This window comes from Myotis nattereri (assembly GCF_964212035.1).
Source record: "Myotis nattereri genome assembly, chromosome: 6".
NCBI lineage: Eukaryota > Metazoa > Chordata > Mammalia > Chiroptera > Vespertilionidae > Myotis > Myotis nattereri.
The window spans coordinates 41,161,764-41,183,541 of NC_138081.1; the positions used below are offsets into that span (position 1 = coordinate 41,161,764).

The 21,778-nt window shown below is 36.0% G+C and overlaps 1 protein-coding gene across 1 annotated transcript in view; it reads left to right on the forward strand.

Moving 5' to 3' along the window:
* Positions 1-19,114, forward strand: part of TTK (TTK protein kinase) — a gene marked incomplete at its 5' end in the record, with an annotated part of 41,225 nt that extends 22,111 nt beyond the window's left edge. The window contains 11 exons of the mRNA XM_081093694.1: positions 299-432; positions 1,721-1,847; positions 3,672-3,761; positions 7,736-7,893; positions 8,224-8,375; positions 9,403-9,527; positions 10,914-10,994; positions 15,697-15,873; positions 16,526-16,610; positions 17,105-17,196; positions 18,610-19,114. Coding sequence (XP_080949820.1) covers positions 299-432; positions 1,721-1,847; positions 3,672-3,761; positions 7,736-7,893; positions 8,224-8,375; positions 9,403-9,527; positions 10,914-10,994; positions 15,697-15,873; positions 16,526-16,610; positions 17,105-17,196; positions 18,610-18,696 — 1,308 coding nt within the window. The 3' untranslated portion in view covers positions 18,697-19,114. The remainder of the gene's footprint in view (positions 1-298; positions 433-1,720; positions 1,848-3,671; positions 3,762-7,735; positions 7,894-8,223; positions 8,376-9,402; positions 9,528-10,913; positions 10,995-15,696; positions 15,874-16,525; positions 16,611-17,104; positions 17,197-18,609) is intronic.
* Between the last annotated feature and the right edge of the window lie 2,664 nt (positions 19,115-21,778).

The window sequence follows — 21,778 nt, forward strand, 5'->3', positions numbered from 1 at the left end:
GAGTAGTTTTTAGGAGAACGGCAGGGTACTTATTTAGATTATAAAATTTCAATACTTGTTATAATACACCTGATGGTAGAGGATATTAGATCTTGTTTTGTTAAACAAAACTGTGTACCTTCCCTTGACTTGTAATACCTTTGAGCAAAATATAACAGGCTTCAGAATTTAGAGTGGAAAACACCATATTAAAAAGTTATCGAAAGGCTGTAATACATATGTCTACCTATTTTAGCATGCTTTTTGTATGATTTGATTTTATTTTAGAAGTGATTTCTTTTTTCTTTCGGTTTAACAGAAACAAACCACTTTTGAGCAACCTGCCTCTTTAGTTTCAAAGCAGTCACCGCCAATAACAGTACCAAAATGGACTGACCGAAAATCTGTTTGTCAGACACCCAGTAGCAGGGCCTTGGAGGATTACATGAGCTGGTAATTACTTTTGACTCTTAGCTTGGTATAGTAGAAATAACATGGGCTTTGGGGCCAAATAGATCTGGAGTTGAATCCTGCTGTCTTACTTTAAGACTTTAAAAATTCATATTTTTTTAGCATCATTTTTTTTTTCACCTGTAAAAGGGGAGGGAAAGATGGCTATAATATATTTTTAAGGATTGTTGTGAAGGTCCCTGTCATATTGTAGTCTGTACCTGCAACCTATAACTACTCTAAGTATGCAGAACTTGATAATCATGCATTGCCACATGGATACCTCTCTAATTGAGAGAGATATTTAAAGGTCACATTCTTAGAGTGGATAAAGGGTGGATACACTTTATAGCAAAGGAGGTGTTAATTGGAATGTGATAGTTTCTGAGAGGGGTTGGTTTTACAGGTCACATGGTTCTGGGAGTGTTCGAAGGTTAAGACTTGAGTGGATAGGAATGAGGGATGAGTAAAGAAATTGGATAGTGCTGTTAGGAAACTTGGAGATATTACAAAAGCAAATTAATGGCATTCAAAGAAAGGAAATAAAAGGATGTGACACATCATATTCTTAAATTAGTGGCTATATTTTTAATGTCTTATTACAGGATAACTTAATGGTACCTTTTGCTTTTCATGTGCATAATATCATCTTTGATGTTAATTAGAGTTGGCCTTAGAGTACTTAGAACCTAGTCTCCTACCTATTTAATACAGTTCTGCTATATATTACCTCATTTTATTATACTTAGTATATTTTAAAGAATGATTGCTAACTATGATAGTGATGTGGTTATTTCTTGTGAAATTAGATTATTTAGTTGTCAACAAATATTTGCAGACCTCTTTGTGCCAGACACCATTCTAGGTACTGAGGATGCAATAGTGAATAAGACAAGCAAAGCACAAATGCAAACTGAATGGCTTTCAGCTCAAAAGCCAAACTTCTCTGATGTAATTGGCTTTCAGTTGTTTATGGCAGGCTGTTGTAGAACATTAATGTTAAAAAGCACTCATAAACTCTATGATCAGCTATAGGCTGACCTTTACCTTGGCTAAATTTTTATAGAATAAACCCAACTCCATATTTTAAATGCCATCTTACTTATTTTGCAATTCAGAAAGAATTTCCCCAAAATAAAATTTCTCATGTGTCCAGGATAAATAATTCAGCTATATTATGAAAACTGACTTTGATTCTGTTTGATGTAACACACTTACGTTTATATTCACCTTTAAAATCACACACAAAAACTGAGTCAGAATCTTGTTTTTTAAAATTTATCTTTCTTAGTTTTAGGACTCCAGTTATAAAGAATGACTTTCCACCTGCTTGTCAGTGGTCAACACCCTATGGCCCACCTGCCTATTTCCAGCAGCACCAGCAACAAATACCTGTTACTCCACTTCAGAATTTACAGGTTTGATAAGCTTTATCTATGATGGTATATGTTAAGGTATGATCCATTTCAAAGATTTTAGCTTATTTTTCAAAGATTTTATTTTTACAGCATCTAGTAGTTAGGGAAAGTCTTAAGGGCTTGTCAAACATGACCAAGTGAAGGGGCTGGGAGGCTTCTAGAAGAGTTCAGTTTCAGGAGGAAACTGAAAAGAGGCCAGAATGTGGCTGGAGTTCAGGAAGGAACAGGGGTGATGGGTGATCCTTAGTGTCCTGTTGGGCCCTTGAAGTTTTACCCCATGAAGGATAGGAAGCAGTTGGAACTGGTTGGAGCAGGGAAGTGAACTTATTTGCATTTTGAAACAACTACTTTGGTGACAGTGAGGAGGAAAAACTAAGGGGAATGTGGAATGTCCTGTGTAGGAAACTGAACTTCACATTAGTATTAAATTAGAAATAAGTCAGAAATACTTTATTATAAAAAACAATAACAACAAAGTAAAATTGTCAGCTGTTAGGGGAAAATGAATTGAACTGCTTCTTCCCTCTCAGAAACGTTCAGTTTAAGTATGAGAGGAAGCTCCAGAAGAAAAGGGGTTTGGCCATAGTGAAGTATCTTTATAAAATCACAACTTAATGAAAGATGATAGATATATATTTCAAAGCCTAATACTTTCTTACAGAAAACATAAATCATGACTCACCAGTGTCTTTCAACACTAGAGGATAAAGAAATTAGAATCCTAATCCTCCTATATAATAAAAGGCAAATCGAACGAGCAGTGGAACAACAGGTCGCTGTGATGCGCACTGACCACCAGGGGGCAGACACTCAACGCAGGAGCTGCCCCCTGGTGGTCAGTGCACTCCCACAGGGGGAGTGCTGCTCAGCCAGAATTCCTGAACTGGACTGACGGCTGGCGAGTGCAGCGGCAGTGGCAGGAGCTTCCCACCTCCACAGCTGTGCTAAAGATGTCCGACTGCGAGAGGGTGCAGGCCAGGCTGAGGGACTCTCCCCCACCCCACCCCCCGAATGCACGAATTTCATGCACTGGGCCTCTAGTATTTTATATTAATGTAGAAGGAGGTTATACGAGAGAGATTTTACCATTTGTGATCTAAAGCAGGACTTAGTTAAATTGAGATTTATTTAGACCTTGTTTCAATTTGTTTAACCAGCTAATCAGGTGTTCTGTGTCTTCAGCTTCCTTGTCAGCTCAGATTAAGTCCTCTCATACCACTCCATCTGTTCAAAGCATTTATAGGCCCCCAGAGAGCTCTGATATAAGAGAAGGGAAGAAGGGCCAGTTGTAGAGTAGATCAGTTGAAAGTTTGCTGAGGACGGTGCTGATGTTAAAATTAAATAACTTGAACATTCTTCAGCAAAAAGGAGGCATTGCTGATCTTTGCATTTGTCAGATTGACTCTTAGCACCTTAGCATATTGCTTCTTTACAGTCTAATGCCAAATGGGAAAATTTGTGCATTTGTATGTATATGTATGTATGTAAGTAAAGAGGTTTGTGTAAGAAAGAAGAAAGTGATAGCTTATGAGTTTGTGTGTTGAACATTAAGTGGTTCTCCACTCCCCATTCCCCCCTTTAAATCTTCTACTTATGTTAAGAAGTAAAGGCAAGATAGACCTTGGAAGTTTGTATATTAATTTATTAAGTTTATTTTTTTTGACTAAAGTATGTAAATTTCCTCTTTAAAATAATTGTTACTAATATCTAATTACTTAAGATTTAAAATCATTTCAAAATTAGAAGCATTTCACTACATTAAATGCAAGCTAGTTTCTCAGGCATATCCTTTCAACCTTCACATCTTTACGTATTTTAATTTAGATTTCAGCATCTTCCGCAAACGACTGTATTTCAGTTAAAGGAAGAATTTATTCCATATTGAAGCAGATAGGAAGTGGAGGTTCAAGTAAGGTAAGTATCTACCCCCAGTATTTGAAAACATTTAATTGCAAAGATATATGTAATATTTTAAATTTTCCTTTCTTTGACTTTTTACGTTTTTGGTCTCTGTTTCTTCACTTCTGGGGCCCCATATTACCCTTGAGCCAAAAAATTCTTCCCATCCCCGGCTCCCATTTCCTCCTCCCAACAAATGACATATCTCTTTAAACCCATCTCTTAATTCCAATACCCTGCTCTTCCCTCCAGTTTTCTTCTCTAAATAACATTAACATTGACTTAGGGGTGGCAAACAACAGCTACGTGTTATCACGAAAGAATGTTTTTAGAAGTCAGTCAATACCCTGATATAAATGACTAATATGCTTAGGATGGTTCAAGGTTTTTGACTAATGGATCTTGCTTTGTTTTGAGTTTTTCATTTTAGAAACAGAGTTTAGTTAACTAATGAATTTCTGGAATTGATAGATCGTTTCCTAAATTTATCTTAGTTCTGAATTTCTATGATTCTAATTATCTGGATGGAGGGTATCTCAAAAGAGTTGTCTTTAACTTACTTCCTTAATTTTTCTCATTCTGTTCTCTTAAATTCACATAAGTCAGGTTTTTACTTTTATTACTCCACCAAAATAATTATCAAAATCACCAATGAGCTCCATATTTATGCCAAATCTAATTCTTAGCTCTGATTTGGGGTTATTTGGAATAGTTGCTTTTTCTTTTTTCATTGAAACTTTTTTATTTTTTCACGTGGCCTCTCAGTTTTCTTCCTCTCCAACTGGCTCTTCCTTTTCTGTCTTCCTCATGTCCCTGATCTCAGTGATGCAATGTCCCAGGGCTCACTCCCTTAGCGTTCTCATTCAGGCTCATGGTTTTAAATACTAGGTATATGCTGACAATTCCAAAATTTTTATTTCTAGCTCAGATTTCTTCCTTAAATTCTAGACTTGTGTATTCAGTTTGACTGCTCAGCACCTCTTCATGCTAGATAAGGTTACTAGATATTTAAACCTTAATATATTCCAAAGATAACTCTTGATTCACAGTCTTTCCTGTTTCAGTAAATGGCAACTCCATTCTTCCAATTGCTAGGCCAAAAACCTGGAGTCATCATTGGCTCTACTTACTCTCAAGCATACATCCAGCGAATCAGCAAATCTTGTTGGTTCTATCTCAAAGCATTTCCAGAATCTGACTGTTTCTCACTACCTGCACTATTATCCCTTTGGTCTAAGAACTTCCATCTTTTCACCTGGATTACTACATTGGCCTCTAACCAGTCTCACTGACTCAGCCCTTGCTCTCCTGGTCTATTTTAACGTAAGTAAATTTTCCTCCAGTTATCCTCACGTCTGTGCTCAAGTGTCTTCTCACTCAGGCCTTCCTTGGTCACATCCTTTAAAACGGCAACTCCCACTTCCAATCGCTGGTGAGCTCCAATCCCCCTTTCTGCTTTATTTTCCCCTGTAGCTCATCTTCTAGCATGATCTGTGATTTACTTGGTTTGTTGTTTATGTGTCCTCACTTGAATGTGGCTTCCATCAACGCAGGGATGTTTGATTTATGCAGTACCTAGAACATAACAGGACATAAGTATTTGTTGAGTGAATGAACTGTCCCTTCTCAGCTGTTTTGCTAATGTAAGTTGTTAAGGATGATATATGAAGCAAAGCCTGAGTTTAACTTAAATTTTTCTGTAATTTTCTAAAACGACTAATAATAATTAGATGTGGTTAAGACTGTGTGTGTACATTACCATAAGTAGCAATTGTTCAGGAATATTTATTTCTCTTCTGTATGCATTGTCTTTGTTCTTCCCTTTGCCTCAAATTTCAGGCATGGGAGTTAAGGGATAATACAATGGATTTTTATCAATATACTAGTATTTGAACTACCTGATTTAGTTGCTTTAATAGAAATTTTTGGTTAATATTTATTACTTATTAAGCTATATTTTAAGAGTGTCAAAGTGAAGTATGTATTTAGTGGCATGTTTTTAGAAGATGTAGAATAAGCTTAACAATGTTTAAACAGTTTTTCCTTGGAGTTTAATGAAGATGTAAGCTTTGGTAAGTCAAGGACAGAGTGATAAGCCATGACTGGCCCGTATTTTCTTAGTGCAATTAAATATTGTTATTTAATTATAGAGTTGGCAAAATCAACATGCCTCGGGAAAAAAGACATGCTTTATGAAACTAATACTGTTTATGCGATTTTTATTCTAGAGTTTAGACAGTGACCACCTTATTAAGAGCATTTAGGAAAGTTATGGAGCTAAAAAGAATGGTCAAGACACTGACCTTTCTAGTTCTTCCATTAACTTTCCTTAAAACTGACAAGTTATAACTCGAACACTATGAAATAGAAATAAGGGCTATGTAATCCAGCTCATCAGTTATGGCAAGAGTTTTGCCAGAGCAGGGACAATAGAGGGAGTAAAAACCACATACGTGCAAAAAATTGTTTTAAAAGTTTTTGTTTGCTCAAAATTTTTGAGAACTTATTATATAGTTTTAATATCCTGCAAATCTTTTTTCTGATATACCTGATAACTTTAATGTTTTAAAATGCCCATTTTATTCTGTCCTAATGATCTTTAATGGTGGTAGCTAACATTTGCTATACTCCAAACACATCATCTCAGTCATCCTTTGAACCCTGTGTGGTAGGAACTACTGAAAACATATTCATTGTGTTAAAACAGAATAGTAGATGCCCAGCCAGAGTGGCTCAGTGGGTGAGCGTCGACTTATGAACCAGGAGATCACAATTCGATTCCCGGTCAGGGCACAATACCCGGGTTATGGGCTCGATCCTCAGAGTGGGGCGTGCAAGAGGCAGCCCATCGATGATTCTCAAAATCAATAAAAATATATTTAAAAGAAAACCCAGAATAGTAGGTAACTCTATTTTCTGAGATTTGTAAGGCTGTTTACTTTATACAAAATGGCTTTATGCTCTTTTAAAATTCCCTTTATCTTTCTTCTTGCTATTTTCTGTTGCCTCTGGCCCTATCACTATTTATGCCCACTCCCCCCTCTAATTTGCTGTGTGTGCGCAAGTAAACCCAGTAATACTTTGTAAGTAACTAATCTGTACCTGACAGCCACTTCCTTGCCAGTTTCTACTGGAAAACAAGGTTAAATGACTTTTAAATAGTGATGTTTACTTCAATGTGTCAAAAGGGGCAAATGAATATAATTCTTCCTTGCTTACACTGGCACTTTGTATTTGAGTTATTGAGTTTTAGAAGCCCCATTCCTATTGCATGTCTGCTGCAGATTAGACACATGAGTAGTGTTTGTACTTTTTGAAATGTATTATCTGCCTTATCAATGTTGCTTAGAAATTGACTGTCATAGCTGGAGCACCTAGATCTCAGAAATCCTGACAACATGTTTACAGGATCTTGTTTCTGTAAACTTGACTTTGAAAATTAGAGCTAATCTACTTTTAACAACTGAATATACTGATAGATAACAATTAGTACCATAAGTAGCAATTGTTCAAGAATATTAGTTTCTTTTTTTGTATGTATTTCCTTTGTTCTCATATTTTTAGATATTCTCTACCTCATGAATGAAATTGTCAACTCCAGGCACAATGGAAAAAACACCATATATGAAATGAATTGACTCTTTAGTATAACCCTTAGTCTTCCTAAACATTTCTGAATATCTTCTTTCTTAGGTTGTTTCCCTAGTTTAAGGCATTCAACAGAGTCTTATGACATATGTGAAATTTAAATTACTTTTCTTATATGTTGATATAGAAACTTGTTAGGGTTTATGCCTTTGAGTTACTGAATGCCCGTTGTTATAGGTAGTTGAGAATGGACTGTTACTCTCCTAACATGTTTTTTTTTTCTTCTGTATTCAGAACAAGGCCAAATACTTAATTATTCATATCAGTATTCCTTAACCTGTCTAATAAGTTTAGGATTGTGTTAGTACATTCTAAACTTTCCCCTTTGTTCTATTATTTAGGTATTTCAGGTGTTGAGTGAAAAGAAACAGATACATGCTATAAAGTATGTTAACTTAGAAGAAGCAGATCACCAAACAGTTGATAGTTATCGGAATGAAATCGCTTATTTGAATAAACTACAACAACACAGTGATAAGATCATTCGACTTTATGATTAGTAAGAGTATTTTTTATTTAAAAAGAGATCAACCAAAGGACTAGTATACATGCATATAAGCATAACCAATGGATGCAAGACACTGAGCGGTGTTGGGGGGTGAGGGTGGGGGGGAGTGAGGGCATGTGCCGGTGGGGGGGCGGGGGGAGGCTAGGGGAAGGTCAATGGGGGGGAAAAGGAGACATACTACTATTTGTAATACTTTAAACAATAAAAAAGAAAAAAAAAACTTTTTGCTATACTTCTTGAGATCAGTACCTAGTAGATCTTAATAGTATAACCTAAGCATTTATTGTTTTGTTGTTTTTATTTGTTTGTTTTTAATGACAGTGAAATCACAGACCAGCACATCTACATGGTAATGGAGTGTGGAAATATTGATCTTAATAGTTGGCTTAAAAAGAAAAAATGCATTGATCCATGGGAACGCAAGAGTTACTGGAAAAATATGTTGGAGGCAGTTAACACAATTCATCAACATGGTATTTTAAAATCTCTTATTATGTAAAGTTAAAATATCCATTAATAATATCTTCTTAGAGACATACTCCTTTAATTTTAAATTATTGTTTTTGGCAGCTTTAGACTAGATAAAATAAAGATTTTGGAAGTTTACTTAAAGATGAAGGGACAAAACCATTTCTCTAAAACACTGTCAACCAAGTAATATAGGGCATGAACTCAGGTCCCACATATGCATTAATAAATACTAAATGTATCTTTATCAGTATCAACATAGTCATAACCATAGGTCTCCAAATACTTGGATTATAGCAGATCTTTGGGTTCAGGCATCCTAAAAATCTGAGATGTTTATTTCACTCATTCTAGTCTTTTTGTATTGTGTGCCTTGTGTGGGAATTAGTTTGTTGTTTTTGTTTTTTAACTCTTAGCCCTTCCTTCTGGTTGGTTTTTACTTTACTTAGCCTTGGTTCTTGTTAGGGCTTCTCTGCCTTTACTGTATCCTTTAAAAAAAAACCAAAAAACTGTTAACCCAGATAATTGTAATTCGTCTCTTCATGTCTTCCTTCCTGTAAGTTAAAGATAATTCACCAGTGATCAAGATAAAGCTGTAGGGATGGAGGCATCAGTAGCATTAGGGGTCTGACTATATGGCAGTGTAATTTACAATGCTTCCTAGTGGGCGGTGAATTACACTGGTTAAGCATTAACTCTGAAGCCAGAGCACCTGGGTTCAACTCATGGCACTGTCACTTAGGCCTGTGACATCAAACAAATCATTTAAACTCTTTGCCTTAGTTTACTCACCTAAAAATAGGGTTAATAATACTTACCTCAGCATGGATGTATTAAATGATTCCATACAAGCAATAAACTAATAATAGTGCCTGGCACATAGCAGGCGCTATATGTTGGTAAAATATATTAAAAATGAATATTTATTTTGATTGAGTGATTAAAGGAATCAACACAGCCAGTAGATTTGAATTTTTTTATACTTAGTATGTTTTACATTGTATGATATTACAAAGGATTTTTATTTTGAAGGCATTGTTCACAGTGATCTGAAACCTGCTAACTTTCTGATAGTTGATGGAATGCTAAAGCTAATTGATTTTGGGATTGCAAACCAAATGCAACCAGATACAACAAGTATTGTTAAAGACTCTCAGGTAAGACTTAATAAGTGGTTGGTTACCACCCAGTAGAGCCCAATTCCTTTTCACTTGTGAAGTGTTATTTTGCTAATGGGGATTTTATTTTTACCTACCTCATTCTTCAAAGGATTTGAAGCCTTTTTATAAGAATAGATGCTATTACTATAAAAAACAAATCAAAACCATGACTAATACAATTTTGTATAGAAAGTGAAAATCTGGTAGAAGTATATCCATCCATTTTGGGTGATTTTCCTATAGTCAAGGTAGAAAGGCAGTAGTACCTATCTTGGAAATCATCTTGGTCATGATCTAAAATTCACCTGAAACTTGGTCTCAGAATTTCCTGCTAGCAACCAAAGAAGGGTTGCAGTTACATGTTTTTTATTGTCCATGAAGCAAGATAATTTAATTTTATTCCAGAGAAATAAAGCTTTTCTTATCATTTACATTTGAAAAAGAAGAAAATTCTTAAGGGAGCCTTTATTTTGGAAACACCACAGTAAATACTGTTCTCAACTGCATTTTTATAATAGGATATGCAATAGCAAACTTAAAGAAATTGTTGCCATAAAAACTAAAGTGATGACAGCAAAGAATAACTAAAAACAATCCTGCTTAGAGCCAAGATGATGTGTTCTATGTACTACACAGATTTCTGATGTGGATCTGCTTTAATTCTAGGAGTAAAACTAGACTTTTGTAGTCTAGTAGGTAGAGTAGATGAGCAGTGTTCCCTTCAAACATTTTTTGGAACAATCACTTCCCTTTATATTAAAAATATGACTGAACATTTAGTTATAAATCGCTTTGAAGATATCTTCTATGCCAACGCCCTAAAAATATACAGTATTCCATGTTTGAAAGCAGAATCGTTTATTTTAGAATAAAATGAATACTGTGTAAGGTTGGCATAATCCAACTGTGAAAATTCTTACATGATTTAGATACCCATCCAATCTCAGTTTGGACATGGGCCCAGGGAGTACGAGGAGAAAAGCTACATTGTTGGTTTGTTTATTTAAAAAAATACAAAAAAGCATAAAACAACATTCTCAGTCTATTTCAGCACAGAAATGTGTGATTGATCAATTCCTTCTAAGTTTATGGCCATTAATATAATTTTAGCCTGGATAGTTTTATGGTAGTTGCCCACCATAATCATAGAAAAAGCTCAGCATTTTGAAAGGAGTCAATTTGCTGATTATGAACCTCATTTATTTTGCTGGAGTTGTGAAGAAATTTATGTCTTATTATTGTTGTTGGTTGTTTAAGCTTTTCAGATATATTACTTAAATCTAATTACCTAAGTTTCCAAGAATTTGGCATTCATGTTTTTAAAAATCGAAAGCAGAATGTAGTATTTTCATTGATTTGTGTTTTCTATGATTTGGCAAATAGGTTGGTACGGTTAATTATATGCCCCCAGAAGCCATCAAAGATATGTCTTCCTCAAGAGAGAATGGGAAATCCAAATCAAAGGTACTATAAACATTATCTGTCATTTGTCTAACATTAATGGGTAATGTTCTATTCTCTGAATAAACTTAACAGATAACTGAAAGTTATTTGTTGCTGGGGTCCAACCCCAGCAGGTCCAGGGGTCCCCAAAGGTGTAGACGGAGTCGGCGAAGAAGGAATGACACGAAGACAGCGTTCAGTTGATCAGCAGCCTAGCCAGGATCTCTAGCCAGGATCTCCAGCCAAGTTCTGGTCTGGATCTCCAGCGAAGTTCTGGTTAGGATCTCCAGCCAGGTTCTGTGTCCATGTTCTCTTGCTAGGTTCTCCAGGTTCTCCAGCCAGGTTCTGTAGCCATGTTCCCTCGCTAGGTTCTCCAGCCAGGTTCTGTCCAGGTTCTCCAGCCAGGTTCAGTCACCAGGTTCTAGTCAGGTTCTCTTGCCAATTTCTGTAGTCAGGTTCAGTCCAGGATCTTTTGCCATGTTCTCTCCAGCGAAGTTCTTCTGTCTCTAGGTTCTGTGTAGGTTCTGTCTTCTAAGTTCTGTCTTGTTACATCTGTATTTATACCAGTTGATTCCAATCCTATCAATCTCTATTCCAAAGGTTAGGGCGTTTCTTATCTCCATTCCAGGGGGTAAAGATTATGTAGCTTAAGCATGATTGTTCGTAGTTAAAGTGATTAATTACCCGCCTGGCACTTAGTTAAGAGGTTTTATTCCCTCCCTAACTTCAGGGGAAAACCCTACCTGGGGAAACAACCTTTCTCAGAGACCTTGGTTAAAACACATAGTGCCAAGAAGGTGAGCAAACATATTAAGAACAGTATGCCGTATATGCCAGGTCCCTTGAAACAGCAAGCATGAACCGGCTCCCGGCAATTTGTTTAAGTTCTAAAACTTTTTAGGCCTTTGCAGAGACCTTGCCTTTTTAACTAGGTTGTCATGGAATTTAATTTCACCCTTCTTTATTGATTTGAGATTGTTCTTTAATATTGTGCTTTTAATACAGTGATGCCACACATTGTGCTCCTGCAAGAAATGCACTTAGGGTATTTTTAAGTTTTAACATTAAAGAAAAAAAATAAAGACTAAATTAGCACTGCTTTGGACACCTTAAATAACATTGAATTGATAACCTTTGAAATCTTTGTTGTTTCCTCTTTGATGCTTACATTTTATTTCTTAACCAATTATTCATTTGTCAATTCTACATTTTCAAATACAACTCTAGTATATGATTTTTCCTGGCCTGCCACTGGCTACTTTCCCACTTATCTTATTTGACCGCCTCAGGGAGCTTTGTGCTCGCTCACTAGTGCCCTTTGTTGGGCCCATGTCGCCTGCCACAGTGCCTCTGCTGCCAAGCTAACCTGCTCTCCGTGACAGCGTAACCAACTGGATGGAAGCTCACACTGTTGTCCAGGGACTGCGTTCAAGTCATAGACCTGCCTCTTCAGTAACTGTCTTTGCGACTCAGTTTGCCTTGTTTCTTCATCTATAACTTAGGCTTACAAACAGTACCTGTTTTAAAAATAATTGAGAATTAAATGAGAAAGAATATAAAACACTTAGTAAGTACATTGTCCAGTTCAAAATAATTGATCAATAAATGTGCTTTTTTATTTTCTAAACTATATTTTCCTTCCCCCCCCCCCCCCAAAAAAAAATTGTGGCTTCTAAATATCTTTAAAGAAACAGGTCTTGATTTCATTTATTAATACTTTTCTCATGTACTCTCTAATTTCTACTTTGATCTTTATTTGTATCCCTTTAGGTTTATTTTTTTCTAGCTTCTGGATTTAAATAATTGCTCATTTAATCTTAGTATTCTTGCTTATAATTAAAATATTAAAACTGAATTTCACTGAGTTTTACTTTTGCTTCTATTTATAGGTTTTGCTCTGGTGTTTCTTATTTTCATTAATTCCTAAAATTTGTAATTTTAGTTTTAAAATTATTTTATTCTTTTTTACTTTAGAATAAAATTTATTTTGAATTACATTCAAAATTCAGAATTTTTCAGTTGTCAACCCAGTGCTTTGATATATATTGGTAAATATCAATTCAGTTGAATCACCTGCTGTTTTCCAATGGCCTTAGTGATTCTGTAAAGAAGATAAATTTTTATCCCAACATGTGAGTTTATTCCTGCTATTGAAGAGCTCAAAACTCCTCCCAATCTAGCTCTGTCTCACATTGCTTTCCAGTGAACATCTGTTGTCTATATGGAGGCTTCTGTTTTAAGATCTCAGGTATATTGCTGTGCAGGACTTGTGGCTGTTGGTGGTTTGTCTCCATTCACTTATATTCTGGCATTCCTGGGTATAGTTTTTCACCAGGTTTTGTTATAAATAGTTTCTATGTTCATGGTTTTGCTGCTACTTTGTCCACCTTAGCTGGGGATTTGGAGAGACTGCAAAACTATGCTGCCACTCCCATTTTCCCATTATCTGATTTCCTTTTAAATCTGTAATTAAGTTAGAAGTTGACTTAATTTCCAGGTGGTTAGAGGAAAAGAAGGTTATTTTTTAGTTAATACTTAGTTTTCTGAATGTTTATTCAGATAATGTGGTCTGTTTTATCTGTCATCTTCTGAAAGGCATATTAATATCTCTGCCCCTCCCCAAAATAATTTAATAGTTTCTGCTTAATTTGGTTCTATTAAATGTGGTTTCACTGCATAGAAGTTCATAACTATCATGTCTTCTTAGTTGATTGTGCTTTTTATGACTATAGAAAGTGTTTCTTCTGTTAAAGACATTTTGCCATGTTCTCTTATTCTAATATTAACATTGCAGTCTGCTTTAGCCATTTTTCCTTTCATCTTTCTGTGTCATTTGGTTTAGATCAATCTTGTGGAGAGCATGATTATATTTTGTTTTCATGTATATTTGAGTATATATTTTTAAAAGAGGAATTTATCCATTCTCATTTATTATATCCACTAGGGGCCCGGTGCATGAAATTCGTGCAAGGGGGGTGGGTCCCTCAGCCTGACCTGCACCCTCTCCAATCTGGGAGCCTTCAGGGGAGCCCTCTCCAATTCGGGAGTTTCTGTCTGTCTTTGCAATCATATGAGCGAATTGTCTGAGACCCCAGCCCAGTTTGGTTTTGTGCTCACAGAATAACAGAGGTCTTTTTTTTTTTCTTTGCTCCATTGGTAGAGATTTCCTAGAAGTTTCAGGATATCTTCCTTTTAATTTTTCCTCAACACTCTGACTTATGTCTCTCACCTTTGCTTTCCCTCCATCCCTGACCCGCAACAGTAGCTTGCTCCAGGCTCACTTTGCTCTACTGTCTAGGACAGTGGTCGGCAAACTACGGCTCGGCAAACTGCGGCTCGCGAGCCACATGCAGCTCTTTGGCCCCTTGAATGTGGCTCTTCCACAAAATACCGACTTCTGCGCATGGGCCATGAACTTTCAATTGCACTGTACGTTCATGCCCTCACGTGGTATTTTGTGGAAGAGCCGCACTCAAGGGGCCAAAGAGCCACATGTGGCTTGCGAGCCGCAGTTTGCCAACCACGGGTCTAGGAGATCCATCTGCCACCAGAACTACGATTCCCAGCATTTCTGGTGCTCCCTGCACTCTGGGCTTCTGCTTCCAGTCCAGGGGCTGCCACCAGAACTACAATTCCCAGAATTCTGGGTGCTCCCTGCACTCTTGGTTTCCACTTCCGGTCCAGGGGCTGCAGAAACCAAAAGGACTGGGAACTTCAGCTGCCCCCCGAGGCCAGGCTGACAGAACCAGACACTCCAGTGGTGTCCCTGGGACCCCGGCTGCTCGATGCCGGCGTGTGTGCACGCTGCCCACAGGCTCGGAGTGGGCAGGCATCCCACCCTGTCCCCGGCCACTCGGCACCTGTGCGCGTGCACACTGCTAACAGGCCCATCATCTTTGTCGGGTCAATTTGCATACTCCTGATTGGCTTGGGTGTCGCAGAGGGACAGTCAATTTACATATATGTTTATTATTAGTATAGATTGTTATTTATATTTTTAGTAATGTCAAAAGGATAATTATGTTATAATATCACATTATTTCTAATGAGATATTTAATACAAAGAACATTTAATAAGTAATATTTATTAAGTACTTATAACCAGAAACTATTCTATATGCTTATTCATATCTCATAGCTATATTGTTTAATGCCCAACAGGGTACTTTTATACTTTCTATTTTAAGAAGTGAGGAAACAGAGATGCATAGAATTACCAGCTAGTGATTCAAGCTCAGCTCAGCGTGGCTCTATAGTTTGTCTTGAGTTTAAGATAGCTCAACTTAAATAACCTTTTAAAAATCTATACATATTATAAGTTTATATAAAAATGTATTATAAATAATTTATTACAACTCAATAACTTTGGGAAAAACAAGTAAATTTAAATTTAGCAGTTAAATTTTTTAGTTTTGTATTTTCATAAACTGACAAGATTGTAGTATTTTGTTTTAGTTGAAATATTTTAATTATGAGTTTGTTGAAAGATTTGAAGTGGAGCTCATCTCTTGGTAAAATAACCAATTATAATTAAAACTAGAAAAACCTGTTTTGTCATGTAAACAAAATATAGTACTTAAACTTCAATTTAGTTTTAGTTATGATTTTGAGCATTCGGATATATATGTGTGAGTATAATATTCTACATTTAATTTTATATTAGAATAATGGCAACTTATTTCTGTTGTTTTCTTTTGTTTTGTTTGTTTGTTTCTTTACTTAGATAAGCCCCAAAAGTGATGTTTGGTCTTTGGGATGCATTTTGTACTATATGACTTATGGGAAAACACCATTTCAGCATATAATTAATCAGATTTCTAAATTACATGCCATAATTGACCCTAATCATGAAATCGAATTTCCTGATATTCCAGAGAAAGATCTTCAAGATGTGTTAAAGGTAACGTTAATAATATATGGATATAGAAGAACAATATATTATATATAGTTAACCCTAAACAACCTGGAGGTTAGGAGTGCCCATCCCCCCTAGTCAAAAATTGCATATAAGTTTTGACTTCCCAAAAATGTAACAAGTAATAGCCTACTGTTGACCAGAAGCCTTAATGATAACATAAAGTGTTGGTTGACATGTTTTGTATGCTATATGTATTATATGCTGTATTCTTACAATAAAGTAAGCTAGAGAAAAGAAAATGTTATTAAGAAAATCAAGGAATAACATACATTTATAGTTTTTATTGAAAAAGTGGACCACACAGTTGAAACCCATGCTGTTCAATGGTCAACTGGACTTAATTGTTTCCTAAAATTATTGGAATTATCTAAGTGACTTAGTTATAACTGGTCCATTGAAAGAAATTGCTGACTGAATTTGCTTTATAAGGCATGTTATGTTCACTTTGAGGGTGTTAGTTTTAAAATAAATACTTGGGGATTTTGCAAAATGTGATGTGAAATAATCTCATTTCTGAGTAGGCTATCTCGAAAGCAACCTCTGCAATACGATTCAATCTGAAAAAAAATATTTTATCAATATTATGTAAGAGAACTTGCTTTGTTTAAAAAAATAATAATAATCTATTTTATAGTGTTGTTTAATAAGGGACCCTAAAAAGAGGATATCCATTGCTGAGCTTCTGGCGCATCCATATGTTGATATTCAAACTCATCCAGGTACTTCTTTAAAAATCAATGTATTACCTGATTCTTTTTTTTTTCTTTCTAATCCTCACTCAAGGATATGTTTTTATTGATTTTAGAGAGAGGAAGGGAGAGGGAGAGCGAGAGAGGAAAAAAACATCACTATGAGAGAGAAACATCAATCAGTTACCTCCTCCTGCCCCAAATGGGGTTGAACCCATAGCCTGGATATGTGCCCTGACCAGGAATCAAACCCGCATCCTCTCTGTGTACTGAACGAAACTCCAACCATCTGAGCCAGACGGGCCAGGGCAAGAAAACTTCTTTTTTTAAGCTAAATACTAAAATAAATGAAATCGCCTTTCTTTACTTGCTGGCATATATTTTTACTTATCTTAGGTAAGGGGCTATGATCAGTGATAAATTACAAGAATGCCAGTTATTATACTATTTAACAAATGTGTTTATATATGAAGTTATATTTTTCTTATTGGTACCAGTGTATTATCAATTATATGTTTTTACAGGTAGCCATAAGAAAGCCTCTGAAGAAATGAAACATGTTCTGGGCCAACTTGTTAGTCTGAATTCTCCTAATTCTATTTTGAAAGCTGCTAAAGTAAATATTTCTATTTTCTATCTACATTAATGTTAATTGTTTTATATAGTTTAGTGCGTTAAGTACTTAAATGGGTAATTCAAATAAAAGTCCAATCATCAGATCAACTATGAAATAGTATTTATCTATATTTAGATACTTAACATGTGGTTTTGACGTATAGATTTATTTGGTTTACATTCTTATTGTGTAGATAGCATAACTGAAAGTGGATTGTCATATAAAGTGCAATCAAATGATTGTTGTCAAGTCTCAACTGGAATAAATTTAATGAGGAATTTGTCTTAAACCAATACAATTCTTAACAGCTTTTGAATTCATTTCTTCTACCCAATGTTTTTCTTAAATAATCTTAGAATAATCACAGTATTTGTCACATATAATGACTTATGTGAAGATGCATGTAGCAGTCAGTGCATTTCTCAAAAAAAATGTCTCAAACCTTTCGTTTCCCAAGGCCTGTTTATATCTATACCATCATTTTTTATCTCACTGCCATCAAACACCTGATCATTTCTAGAACCTTATGTGTGCTTATTGACCAACTTGTTTAGTTACCAAGCAATTACTAATTACATATTTCAATTATAACATTATTATACAATTATGGGAGCTTTTTGCTCTAGGCTATGGTAAAGCCAATCAAAGATGTTAAGAAGTTGGACACATTACTGGAGGAATTAACTATTTACTCACTACTTTGCATTTGTATGATATAAGGTAAATTTTTTCTTAAATTTTCTTAAGTGCTGATGGCTTAATCAGTGGCTTTAGAAATTAACATTAGACAAAGTTTGTTTTGTAATTTTGTTCTATATTTCATATCTCCATATTAAATTTCTACCATTGTGTTGTCTAAAGCCTTCTATAAATGAAATTGAGGTGGATTAGTTACCTTTATCAAAAAGGTTATGTGTTCCTTGATGGTAAAGATACCATCTTCATAAATTAGATGTTGGCTTGGCCTTAAACCCTTTTAAAAAATAATAGATTTTAACATAGCTAATTATATTTAAGATAATTTATATGATTTTTTAAATGTCTCCTGTTTATTAGTTTAAATATTATTGGAAAGTATATTTCCTGTTGAGTGTATTTTAAAATATAGGAATTTATCTAAGACTGTCTTTAATTGAGAAAAAGTAAGATCAAGATGGCCTTGAAGATGCACAAATATGCTTATTAATAGTATGGTTCACTTCTCATATAGAGAAATTGAGCTGCATCTCATAGCTGATATTTAGGCCAAGCTAGGTGTTAAAATTCTTAATTATTTCCAACCATTTGTAAAATAATTTCCTAATTATAAGAATAAGAGAGAAATTTATTACATATTAAAAAGATGAGTTGTCTCTATTAGTCTGATAATGTTGACTTTTAAGTTATAAAACAGATTTGTGTTTTTAATTTCAGACTTTGTATGAGCACTATAGTAGTGATCAAAGTCATGATTCCTCTTCATCATCCAAGACTTTTGAAAAAAAGGGGGAAAAGCAATGATTTGCAGCTACTCAGAAACTGTCAAATATCACCTGCACAGTACATTGGACTGTCATATTTTTGATTCTGTGGAAATCTGCTCTTGAAGACAGCTTCAGTGTGAAATGTTATTGACAGAAAAATTCAGTGGATTATTTTCAAAAGAAAACAAAAGATAATAACCACTAGTAGCACTATATATTTAATTATAGAATTGTTTTCTGTGTTATGCTTTTCTATAAATCTAACCTATTTGATATCATTTCACACTTGGAACAATGGTTGGACAACTGAAATATATTCTGAAGATCTGTGTAAATAAAGCTTTGTAGTATAAAATGACACTAAAATGTTAAAGTTGTCAAATTATTTTCTTCAAGCAAATGTATTGGTCTGACACAAAATTCTTAATAAAAATTGGATTATGGGAGAATTTTGTAAATTCTGTTGGATTTTCTACATATATATTTATGTTATCTGCATACAAGAGTTTTATTTCTTCTTTCCCAGACTCCAGCCATAGTAACAAGCAAGCCTAAAAGACATCTAAAGCTTTAAACAACCAAATACTATTTCTCACTAATGTGTATGGGGGAGGGCGAAGTACAGCTGCTCTGGGTTGACCTCACTCTTTAATCCAGGCTACCTGGTACCCCACTATCTGCTTGTCCTGGCAGACAGAAAGGGGAAGCGTGATAAATTATACACCATCACTTAAAATTACTGTTTGAGAGTAACACTCTTCTCACAATTCATTGGTTAAATAAGGTACATGGTTTTTATGTAATGCTCTTGTGTCTAGAGAAGAGAGCTCAAAGCATAAGGTGAACAGCACTGATTAAAATTTGAAAGAAGACACTGCTTTCTTAACATTGCTTCAATCAGGGTTCTAGCCCTACAGTTCAGGCCCCCTAGGAATACTGAGGAGAGAGAATAAAAGTACATATGCTTTTTTTTCTTGCCATGCCATTTTAGTGGTTTTTAATGCTACTTTCCTAAAATAGTTAAAACCGTGGGATGCTCTCGATGGTTGTTCTCCCTTCCTGTTTCTTTTCTTCCTTTTGGCTCAACTTTTCCACTTTGACCTCTACAAAGAACCTGTATTGTATTGAAGAGGAAAATGTATTAGTAATTACATTAATTAGTTGCTAATAAAGTAATACATAATGTTTTTTGTGTTACAATGTTTGTAGAGGCATATATATATATCTCTCTCTATATATATACACACACACATATATATATATGGAGTTATTTTGCATGCTATGTTATTAGAAATACGTTAAATTAGCATATTTGACAATTAGGTCAGAAAGGTCCCAGTAGGCACAGGTGAGGTAAGGAGTAGGAGATGGTAGATGGTTGTTTGCATTCTCACTGCAAGAATGAAGTGAGGCAGGAACACAGTTGGCATTCAATTATGTGGAACAGAGGATCCAGCTCAAACTCTGTTGCAGAGTCTCCACTTAGTCCAAGGATATAATATCCTCTTTTAAAAAAGTATATGGGTAATAATTGTTCATGGAGCAATGGTGGACTAGATGGCTTTACCCTGGAGAAGAATCTCAGAAGCACTTTGCTCCTCTGCTCAATGCCTTCCAACTGAGTCTCATCAGATGGAGATTAAATGCTCAAGTCCCTGCCGATGGGCCTTTCCTGCTGAATGCTGCCATCTCTTGCACATGTTAGGCACACTCCTGCCTTATGGCCCTTGGGTTTACCATTCCCTCTTCTAGAATCTTTTTTCCGAATAGTCATTAGGCTTGTTTCCTCATCTTGTGTTTGTTCAAATGTCATTTTCTTAATGAGGCCTTCCTTAGCATATTTAAAATCATATTCCCACTACTCCCTGTACTCCATACTCTCCTTTGGTTTATTTTTATATGATTTATCCTTATAACAGTCCCTATACTTTGTTTTACTACCATTTGCCAGAATGGAAACCTTTTTAAGGGTTTTGTTCACTGTTCCCAGTGCCTAATATAATGTCTAGTTTATAGTTAGCACTTGAATACATGAATACAAAGTGCTTATTTTTTGCTGGAAAGAGAGCATTATGAAGTATTTCTTACAGAGAAACAATATTAGCATATTAACAAACTGCTAGCCCAGCAGACTGATGTAGCCCATAGAGTGCTGGCCAAAACGAGATGTCTGTTACGGGCATCACCATTTTAAGTGACCTAGCTTGCAGCACTGGGATTTTAGGAATGGAGGGTGTTCACAGAGGCAGACCTTTTCCAGACATGCTCTTGACTGACAGGGAGCGTTACATATAGAATGAGGGCTTTGCCTTTGTACAGAGGCATAACATGATACATGGTCCCAGAAGTATTTCTGTGTTCAAGTAAAGGAAGTAAATGGAAGCCCCTGCCCTCCAGGTGCTTATTTCTGTTTCTTCTCTTCCTGTTATGAGGGGGAAGTTTCATATTCTTGGCTCTAGCCCAGATGGCCTGGCATTGACTTTCTAGTTCTTGCTGATACCATGCATGGTAGAGCAAATGCATGGAAGTGTTGACAAGACAGGAGGGACAAGCATTGCGCCTGTGCATGCCCACAGCTTCGGGAGGCCAGTGAGGGTGGGATGCAAGGAGTGCTGTCCTTCCCCACTCTGTTGCTGTCTCTGCTGGCTCCTTTCTCTGGCAGGGATTTCCCAAGGTCTGACTGTCATAACCAGATATTCTCCCCATCCCAGGCTGGAGACTCCCCTTCCACACTCTCTTACTGGCCCAAATTCTTCAGAGGTCTGGAAGGCGCCCTCTGGTGGTAAGGGGGAGAAGTACTGAGGGCGCTGCCTATCCCAGAAGCTTGGCAGCTGGAGGCCTAGTGAGTCAAGGTTCAGTGCCTCCAGCTGTGTGCAGAGTGCCAGGGACAAAACTGGTTCCAGTTTTTTAAGCAGGAATTTCTGGTTTGGGTGTCAGTCTGTAGAAATGACTGACTTGAAAAAGCTACGGGGCTCAGCCAGGGACAAGCTTGCTAAATGGGTCAGGTCAGGTTGGAAGACATTGTGCATCACTACTTACCCAATCTGCCCGGCGAGTGCTTAGAGCACTTTCCTCGAACTGCTGTAAATCTCTGCATTCATTGGTCCTCACCAGCTTGT